Here is a 10,073-nt window from a genome sequence, read left to right as displayed (position 1 = left end):
AGAAGTTTAGTACGATCCCTCGTCGTTCCTTTCTCGTCCATAGGAATACATGAATATTTTTACGAAGCAATATACGTATTGTATACGTTATTATTTTGTTTTCTCCCCTTCCTTTTCTTTTTTTTTAATCTCATATCGTTACTCGTCTACCTCTCTTGCTTCTTTCTTTTTCTCCTTTCGTTTCTTTTCTTTTTTTTTATATATATATGTATATAAAACTGTTATACATACAGTTATACGTTATCTATGAAAAATAAAATAGAAACGAAAATAAAAAAGAAAACACACGAAAAGAGAAGTTAAAGAGAAAGAGACAGAGAGAGAGAGAGAGAGAGAGAGAGAGAGAGAGGAATATACCCAATATCTTTTTGCAAGAGGATGCCCAGAAAGATCCTCCCTTTTGGAATGCGAGAATGACTTCCGATCGAGAGGCATGCTCGTGTCGCGTTAAATTAGAAAGGTCTGACACGCTTTTGACGTTTCATCTCTCTTCGAGAATTTATATTGCGAAAAAAAACCGTAATGGACGATAGACGTTCTCTTTTGTATCTGCTTTCAAATGGAAACAAAAAAAAAAGAAACAAAAGAAAAGAAAAAATAGAAAGAAGAAAAAAACAAAAGATATCAAAAGGAAAGTGAAGTTCGATCGTGAATTGAATGCAAAAGAAAGAAATGAATGAATGAAATAAGGAAGGAAGAACTCGTTTACATTCATTCATAGATCGATCGGAGAAATTTCATTGATGATTTGGTCGTTAAATACGTCGGCGATCGTAGTCGTAAGTAAAATATACGAAAGAAAAGAAAAAATAAAAACAAAACAAAAAAAATGAAAGCGTAAGGGAATAAGCCACCTAAGAAAACATAGGAGAAAAGTAGGTTGGGTGTTCGAATGGGTCAGGTCCTTTTCCAAGGGTCATATACCCCCTCATTAGTCATCGGTATTGTTTAGTTTCCTTTCTCCTTACTCTCTCTCTCTCTCTCTCTCTCTCTCTCTCTCTCTCTCTCTCTCTCTCTCTTTCTCTCATTTGCACCGAACCATAAGTTCGAGAGAAAAAAAAAAGAACCTCCACCCTGTTTCTCTATCCTCATTCAAAAGTATTTCTTCTGATTTCTCGTCCTTCTTCCTCTAGCGTTTACAGGAAACGAAATTCCCTGAAATACGAGATACCTTCTTGGTCTGCTTGGCGGTGCCAAGCAGTCTGTTCAGAAAAACGTGGGTCCGACTTTAAAGAAATGTCCTTGTTTACTCGACTCTTTCGATCGCGGTCAAATATCTTTGAGAGAGCACTCGTTTCGTACTCGTAACGTCGTTAACGTCATCAATCATTTAATGTTTAATGATTTCAAATGTTAATGATATTTTGAGAGAACGTTTCATCATTCGACGAAGTCAAAGGTTCTTTAATTTTTTCTTTTTCTTTTTTGATTTTGTAAAAAAGAACAAAAAAAAAAAGAAAGAAACGTCAGTGAGGGTTTTTCTTTTTACAGCAAGTTAGTGAATCCGTCATAGATTTCATTCGATAAAGCTGTCGTCCGCTGGATAAAAAAAGATTTAATCGTACATCTCGAAAGATTCCCACGATAAAGAAATAATACACGAATATTAGTAGTAGCAATAGTAGTAGTAGCAGCAGTAGTAGTCTAGATCCGAAAGAAAGACGTCTCTGGTTTTGTCATTAACGACGAAGAAATTGTATGGTATAGCGAGAGTTTAACTAGCGAGCTTAAAGCATTACGATCGCGAAGTGTACCTTAAACGTTGCCGGAACAGCGTATTAAAGATAGATTAGACTCCCACGATTCCAGCACGATCATCTAACCGACGTTCGACGTTACCGTAGACCGTGCAGTAGTTAAATCAGTTAAATCAGTCTTTCGTGACTCAAGTCGACGTAGAGTCTAACACTCGCGTATCTTCTTTCGTTTAAAATGATAAATTCGTGTGATATTTTTCTCGTTAAAAGAGAAACAGAAAATCGATTCAAAATATTGTTCTTTGTATTGATAAGAAATAAAAATAGAAAGAGAGAGAGAGAGAGAGAGAGAGAGAGAGAGAGAGAGAGAAATAAACGAGGAGTCTTAATGAAACGATATATATCGAACTGGTAAACGTAACATGGTGTCTACAAGTGTACGGATATTTTTGGACATAGCATCTGGTTGAACGTAAACCTTTGACGTCTTGACTTCGGAAGTGGTCAGTCGTCGTTTGCTCTTGCGGAGGTTATAATCCTTGAGCCTAGAAATCCAACTTTCTTTTTTCTTTTTCCGAAGACGAATCTATCAGCCAACGATTTCCTATGGCAAATCATACGACGGGATCACCAGGTAGTTTCTTTCTTTCTTCTTCTCTTTCTTCTTATTTTTCCTTTTATTTCTCTCTTTATAAAAGCTTTTTTTCTCCTCTCCTTATAAAAGTCCGATATCTTTTCGTGGTAACTTGGCAAATTTTTAGATATCGCGGAAGTTACGTTTCAAGCTTATACAAGACAACAATTAACGAGCGAGGAACCAAGAAGATGTTATCATTTGAAAATTCGATTTATTTTAATGGCAGTAGTTTCCACAGTAATCGCTTCTCTCATTATATATTGGTTCGTTAATTCGATTCTGGTTAATCATAATGACAGTAAGCATTCTGATTCGAACGGACATCGTTCTGCTTTGAGAAAGCAAGCTCACTTCGAACTTCCTACTCAGGTTGTACCGTTGGAATATACGTAAGTATATGTGTTGGTAGCTATATATATGATAGAAGAAAGGAGATAAAACGAAATGAAGAAAATAGGCGTCTATATAAATCGTGGAAAAGTCACACCGGGAACCATTAAACCATTGATTATTTCTACAGATTGCAAATAATTCCGTTATTGGCAGAGAACAATTTTAGTATCATCGGTGACGTCAAGATTCAACTTTATTGCAAACAGCCGACGAAACACATACGGCTTCATTCTCGTAAATTAAATATAAAGAACGTCAAGATCACGAACATTCGTCCCGGAAACAAGCCGTACATTATCGAGAATTACAAGTTAATTTCGGGCGATGATTTTCTCGATATTTTTCTCTTACAACTTTTGATTAAAAATCAAAGTTACGTGCTGAGAATTAATTACACTGCTGATTTGAACGAAGAACCGATCGGATTGTTTCGTAGCAAGTACAGAAACAAGATCTCTAATGTTACAAGGTTAGTGACAACGTTATTAGAAAATTAATACTTCGAAAGAAAAGAAAGTAGAGAGAAAAGAAGTAAAGAGAAATAAGAAAAGAGAAAGAAAAAGAAAGATAATAAATGGCAAGTGTGCAATGTGCAATTTTTCCGTCGATTTCTCGGTTATTTCAGATGGATAGCCGTATCGAATTTTTTTCCTGATTTCGCTCGAAGAGCTTTCCCGTGCTTCGATGAGCCGTCGATTAAGACTCCTTTTCGAATCTCGATTGGTCGAAAGACCGACATGCGGACTCACTCAAATTCAATACTTATTGCTACCGAGAAAATGTAAGTTTGCACTCAATCCTTAACGTATTTACTGTAATTCTCTATCAATTTCAAATCCCAAGGAAGAACGTTTTAAAGAGAAAGACAGAGATGGAAGCTTATTAAAAAAAATATATATATACGTAGTTATTGATTAAATTTAGCATGTAATACGTACTCTTATGATTTCATAGTCACAATATATCAGATTATGTGTGGGATCATTACAATAAAACGCCACCAATGTCGACGTACCTGGTCGCTTTCATGGTGACTGACTTCCAAAGTTATCAGATCAACGTTACCGACCGGCCATTTCATAATGTGTTCGCAAGAAAAGACGTGCAAAATGATACCATGTATATTGGAAATTTAATACCTCGGATAGTCCGGCTCATGCAAAATTTAACGGGATTCCATTACGACTTGGACAAGCTCGACATGATAGCGGTACCAAGTTTGGCATATTCAGCGATGGAAAATTGGGGTCTCATTACGTTTCGGTATATTCACGTGTATATATAATGTATGTGTGTATGAGTACGCGCGCGCGCATATATATATATATATATATATATACGTACGTACGTACATACATATGCATGTATGCACATATACGAGGGAATAATGTATAGGATGTTACAAAATCTATGAAATCAAATTGATAATACTCCTCTTGAATATTGAATTTTGAAAAGAAAAAGAAAAAATTGCGATGAAAATAATTGATCGATATAAAATAATCGTCAAAGTTTATCAAGGATTTTCTTTTAAGAGAATCGCCATTTATTGCTCTCGTCGATCTCGTCGACGTCATTTTCGTAACAACCTGTACAATTTACCTGTAGAAGTTTGTAAAATCTTATCCTCGTTAATACTTGTTCTCAGTCATGATCGAAAGAGTTATTAAGTAAAAAGATATTTTCATGGTCGTTGAAAATAATAAAGAAGAGGACGAATACGTCGGGTTTGGCACGTCAAATAATAATATAAGACGTTCTGATTGCAGGGAGAACAACATACTCGTGCGAAATAAAAAGCAACATCTCGATAGCAAGCTAAGATCCGCGATTATAGCGTCGCATGCGGTGGCACATCAATGGTTCGGTAATTTAGTGACGCCAAAATGGTGGTCGAATGTATGGCTAAAAGAAGGCTTTTCTTCTTTCTTCGGTATCAAGACTTTGAGCATGGTGAGAACGATCATTTTCGTTATTATTTTATCTCGTTTTTTTTTTCACTTCCTTTTATTTATTTATTTTCTTCTTTTTGTTCTCTTTTCTTTAATTTCCATTGCGGTTACAACTTTCAGATCGAATCGTCTTGGAGTATAGAGGATATTATGGCGGCGCAATATCGTGAAATGTTTGAAAGAGAAGCGAAGGAAAAGGCGTACCCGTTGTATCTCAATTTAAGTTTAAAAAGACCACTTGGAGATATATTCGATTCGACGCCATATGTAAAGGGCAATTGTCTCGTCAATATGATATTTCATTTTCTTGGCGAATCGATTTTTTTTTCATCGATCAAAAGATACATCAACGTTTATCGTTACGGTGCAGCCGATGAGGGAGATCTTTGGGATGTATTTCAAGAGGAAATAAAGTCGACGTTGTCTAAGGAATTATCTATGAGAAATATTATGAAAAATTGGACCGATCATGCCGGATTTCCGGTCGTTCACGTACTCAGAAATAACGATACCGGCCTTGTCGAACTAACACAGGTCTCAATTAAACAAAAATAAAAAGATAAACAAAATGAAAATAAAAAAAAAACAAAAATTACCAATTACTCTTTTTCTATCCGTCGAGTATAGAAAATTTTGTAACGATCAAAGTAACGATAAAGAATCGATGCTGTTTTTAGGAGAGATTTTATAGGGACGGTTTAAACCCTCGTGGTACGAGCGAGGAATTATGGTGCATCCCTTTAACGTGGACAATCGAAAGTGATCAGCGATTCGATGGGACGTTGCCGAAGGCATGGATGCTTGAAAGACGCATGGTGATTAATGATACTGGCTTGAGTGAAGCAATTTTCAATAATCAATGGATTCTCTTTAATATCAACCAAACAGGTCACAATGTAGTATAATATAATCTCGTATAAGGACGAAATAAAAAAAAGAGAGAAAGAGAGAGAGAGAGAGAGAGAGAAAAAAGATATTTAACGTTAACGAGCCCGTACAGTTCAATATTCTCTTTTTATATATCTTTTCACAGGATTGTACCGAGTGAATTACGACGTAGAAAATTGGAGACTTTTAACGAATCGATTCGATATCCTTCCCGAAAGGACAAAGCTCCAGATCCTGAACGATGCCTTCGCTATGTTCAATGCAGGATTACTCGATCAAGCTTTCCTCTGGAAGATTCTTCTTAAATTCAACATTGATACCGAGGAAACTGTGTGGTTGTCAGTTAAGACTGCTCTCGAATATATCGAATATCGTCTTTGGGATTCTCACGTTTTCGAGGTAAATACTTCTCTCTCGTTCGTTTTATTATTAAAAAGAAAAATTAAAAAAAAAAAAAAAAAAAAAAAAAAAAAAGAAAGTAGATAGAAGAAAGAAACGAACAGACGTGAAAAGAAAAATGATAACAAATGAAAGAATAAAATAAAGTAAAACAAAGTGAAGCGAAGGAAATAAATAAACAAACAAATAAATACAAAAGCGTGTAAATTGCATAAGTGAAGTGCACGGATGTTATGTACATTATACACGTAATATCATTTCCGGCGGAATTTCAATGTGCCAAGATATTTTCATGCGAAACTAGCTAAAAAGCTTTTGTTCTATTTTTCTTTTAGTTTTTCTTTCTTTCTCTTTTTCATCCATACGAGAATGTTATTTCAATCTCTCTTGGTATTACTTTATGTCTTTAAAAAACAAGTACGTTTATACGAACGCCTTTAACTCGTCCCTATCTCCCCACCCCTCGTTCCACTCTCTCCTTTCTCCTTCCTTCTCCCTCTCTCTCTCTCTCTCTTTCTCTCTTCCCATCGAGAAAGAGTCGAACGTGTTTTCTCTCTTCCTCTCTCTTTCTCTTTCTCTCTCTCTTTCTCATTTTATTATTAATTTATGCCGCTACTACCTACGAGATAAGATATGCAAGATAGCCGATAACAGGCTTAAAGGCTTAAATCGTTTACCACGTTGTTCTGCGTTATGTCGCCTATTATGTGCAGTTAAGTCTTAAGTATAGCATCATAAAACAAGTGATTATCCCTTCGACAGGAATACAAGCGATCATCGTCCGCCGCCTGTCATTACGATTCGACGTTCAATTAGCCCTTGAAAGACTCAATCATTATTTGCACCGAAATACGAACCTTCGGGAACGCTTAATTAACCACTTTGCTACGCAACAGTTTTCTTTTCGGAGAAACTATCATTGCAAAAAGGGTCGAAAAACCGTTTACGTTTCTTTCTTTTTTTTTCTCTTTTTTAGTTTTCTTTTTTCTTTTTTCTTGTTTTTTTTTGTTTTCTTTTCCGTTCTTTATCTTTTTTTTTTATTTTCTTCTTCGTTTTGTCTCATTTCTACCCATCGAGAGAACGAGAATTTATTTACATAAATCGAATCCTACTCGACTCCTCGATTATATACCTTCGCTCGTCCAAAGAAACGACACGAAGGAATCTTTAACTCGTGTTGTTCCTTTCTTTCTCTATCTATTTATCTATCTATTTATCTATCTGTCTGTCTATCTATTTATCTATCCATCCATCTGTCTGTCTGTTTATTTGACTGCGTTTATCTCTCCTTTCTTCCACATCGATTTATTTTTGATTACTTTTTATCGATTAATATGCCTAAAACTAATCAGCATTAAAAGATTTATTCAATTGTAATAAATGTGTTTCAGTTTGTATCGTGCAAATTAGTCGACGACGTATACCTTTCAAAGGCAGAAAATTTGTTTGAGACCGATATCGAAACTTGGAGTACATTTCAATTCGAATTAACAAAATGGGCATGCTCAGTGGGACACAAAACTTGCATAAAATCCGTTTTGAATTTCGTAGACGAATTATTAAGAAACGATACCTCGATAAATATCGCGTAAATACAATTAATCGAAGATCATTTGTAAAAGAAATAACTAAAGGTTTTATTTTTATTTCTCAGAGATGATCTATCGAGGGAATTTCGTTTGTGGGCCTATTGCACGTACGTTAAATTTTCTTCGGAAGAACAATGGTCGAAGTTATTAGCGAAATATCACGAACCAAAGGAAAACGATAAATTTAGCCTCGCTTATGCTCTTGGTTGTACTCTAAATATAACTTTGATCGAACGGTAAGATTTCTAAGATATCTCTATATTTTATATATATATATATATATATATATATATATATAGACATTCATAGAAGCACATAGAAATAAAAGATATCAAAATGATAGAAGCACTTTATATATTCGAACGAAATATAAGTTAACGAACGATGTTTATAGGTATTTGTCGTCGATTTCTCTCGAAAATAAAAATTGGAAGAATAATGAAAATCAATATATCGAGATTACGCTTACGGCTATCGCGAACAATCCGAGTGCATTTAATCTAGCGATGGTCTTTATAGAACAACTCGAAAACCTTGATAAAAGTTATGGCAAGTAAGTGATCGCTAGATCCTCGATATCTATCATGAAATAACGTAAGGGCATAGAGAAATAATGTATCGTATTACTACAGCAATATGAACATTTTGCTTTACGACCCTTCTCGATATTTTTTCAGTATCGAAGATTACGATCCATTGGTTAAGATTTTTTACGGTTTCTCAACTACCATGGATCAAGAGGAGAACGCTAAATGGGTTTGTAAATTATATAAAAGATAGTTCTTAATATCGAAACGGTATCGTATTAGTAATGGTATAATTTAGATTAGTAGGATCAAGGCACATTAGATACATATTGAAGTGCAGACATACGATACTCGTGGTCTAATTTAAGAGGCACGCGAAACTTTCACGATAATTCACACTGTTACACGTTTGTTTTTTCAGCTAACACGTTTCAAAGGTTCTCGCGGTAGTAAGTACGATACACTAATCGAGACGATAATTAATGACGTCAAGTTCAACGTCGCTTGGAACCGAAGGCACAAGAACGTGGTGAGAGATTGTTCCTCGTAATTTTTTCCTTTCCCTTCCTTTCCTTTCTTTCCTTTTATTTTATATATATATATATTTCTGTTTTTTTTATCTCTTTCTTTTTTTTCCTTTTCTTCTTCTTTTAACTTCGCGATCCTAACGCGTTAACTTTTCGGCACGTATCTTCTATCTCGTTCTCTCGTGTCCGAGAGAAAGAGAAGAAAAAAATAAAAAAAGAAAAAGAAAGAAAGAAGGAGAAAAAGAAAAAGAAAAAGAAAAAGAAAAAGAAAAAGAAAAAGTTGGAGCCTTTCATAAGAATCGCATTAAACTCGAAAGGATCCTCTCGAAGATTGAACTTTCTCCGAACTCTAGACGATCGACCGGTTGAGGATCATCGCAGACGCTACGAAGGAGAGCAAGGATTGCCCGAGGAACGGAAGAAGAAATATCTAAAGATTAACTTTAACTCATAAAATAGGATTTTTTTCAAATCGATTGAAAATTTAGGAAAAACGCTTGGATCTTCGTCTATGCAACGAACGAAGCGTTCCCTATATGTAAGGGATTGATTCACGGCCAGTTATAATACCGCCAAACCAAAACCCTAATAGATTCAGGTCAATGCCACTACCGTTCTTCGAAGTCGTTCATTATGTGGGAAGAGAGGCCTCGTTCTCATGCCACACAGGTTGCAGTACCTGTGCGGCAGGCTCGAGGTAGGATTTGCCAAGAACTCGAAGATAGACCCTCGGCTCTCCCCCTGTCCTTCTCTCTCTCTCTCTCTCTCTCTCTGTCTTTCTGTCTCTTTCTCTCTTTCTCTTTCTCTCTCTCTTTCTCTCCCTCCCACCATCCTTTCGTTCCCTCTCCCTCTCCTTCGCCGCTGAAAACCTATTCACGAAACCGTCGACGATAAAACCTTTCTCTCTCGTTAATTTTGCAAAGAGACCCCACGATCCCCGTCGATAAAAATCGCTCAACTTACTCCTGTGCCCTTTTCTCTTGACCATTTTCGAAATACCCGTTGACTATGGCTTCGTTGAAATAAATTGCCTCGGAATCATTGTCTCTTCCTCCTTCTCCTCCTACTCTCCCTCCCACCACCTCATCGGAATTATGTAAAAAAGTTGCGTAAGTCTGCGTTAATAAAAAGATGTTTAGATATAATATATAGGTGTTCCAAAGTATGTACGTTGTTATCCGACGATCGAAAAGAAGCGTGAAATGTAGCTGTATGTCTAATGTAAGTAATAAAAGAAGAAAAGAAAGGGAGAAAGGAAGGAAAGGAAGAAGGGAGAAAGGTAGGAAAATGGGAAGGAAAGAAGAAAGAAAGCAAACAAGAAAGAAAGAAAGAAAAAAAAAAGAAAGAAAGAAAGAAGAGTTTAATAGTCATTGGTAAGAGATGTAGGAATAAAATGAAAAGAATAATAAAAAAGAAATGGAGTAGGGAATAGGATAAAGAAAGAAATCGAACGATCAGTACGCA

The 10,073-nt window shown here is 35.7% G+C and overlaps 1 protein-coding gene across 1 annotated transcript; it reads left to right on the top strand.

Annotated features, from left to right (window-relative positions):
• The first annotated feature begins 1,678 nt into the window (after nucleotides 1-1,678).
• Nucleotides 1,679-9,756, top strand: LOC127065464 (thyrotropin-releasing hormone-degrading ectoenzyme-like). Its single transcript, XM_050997836.1, has 15 exons — nucleotides 1,679-2,331; nucleotides 2,459-2,723; nucleotides 2,855-3,196; nucleotides 3,353-3,508; nucleotides 3,682-3,990; nucleotides 4,497-4,680; nucleotides 4,800-5,213; nucleotides 5,357-5,567; nucleotides 5,713-5,966; nucleotides 7,358-7,554; nucleotides 7,621-7,791; nucleotides 7,950-8,108; nucleotides 8,233-8,311; nucleotides 8,504-8,611; nucleotides 8,963-9,756. The coding sequence occupies exons 1-15, from the start codon at nucleotides 2,304-2,306 to the stop codon at nucleotides 9,041-9,043; spliced, it is 2,958 nt and encodes a 985-aa protein (XP_050853793.1). The 5' UTR covers nucleotides 1,679-2,303; the 3' UTR covers nucleotides 9,044-9,756.
• Nucleotides 9,757-10,073: the final 317 nt, after the last annotated feature.

This window comes from Vespula vulgaris, chromosome 8 (genome assembly GCF_905475345.1).
Source record: "Vespula vulgaris chromosome 8, iyVesVulg1.1, whole genome shotgun sequence".
NCBI classification, from domain to species: Eukaryota; Metazoa; Arthropoda; class Insecta; order Hymenoptera; family Vespidae; genus Vespula; species Vespula vulgaris.
This window is presented reverse-complemented; position numbering and strand designations above follow the sequence as displayed.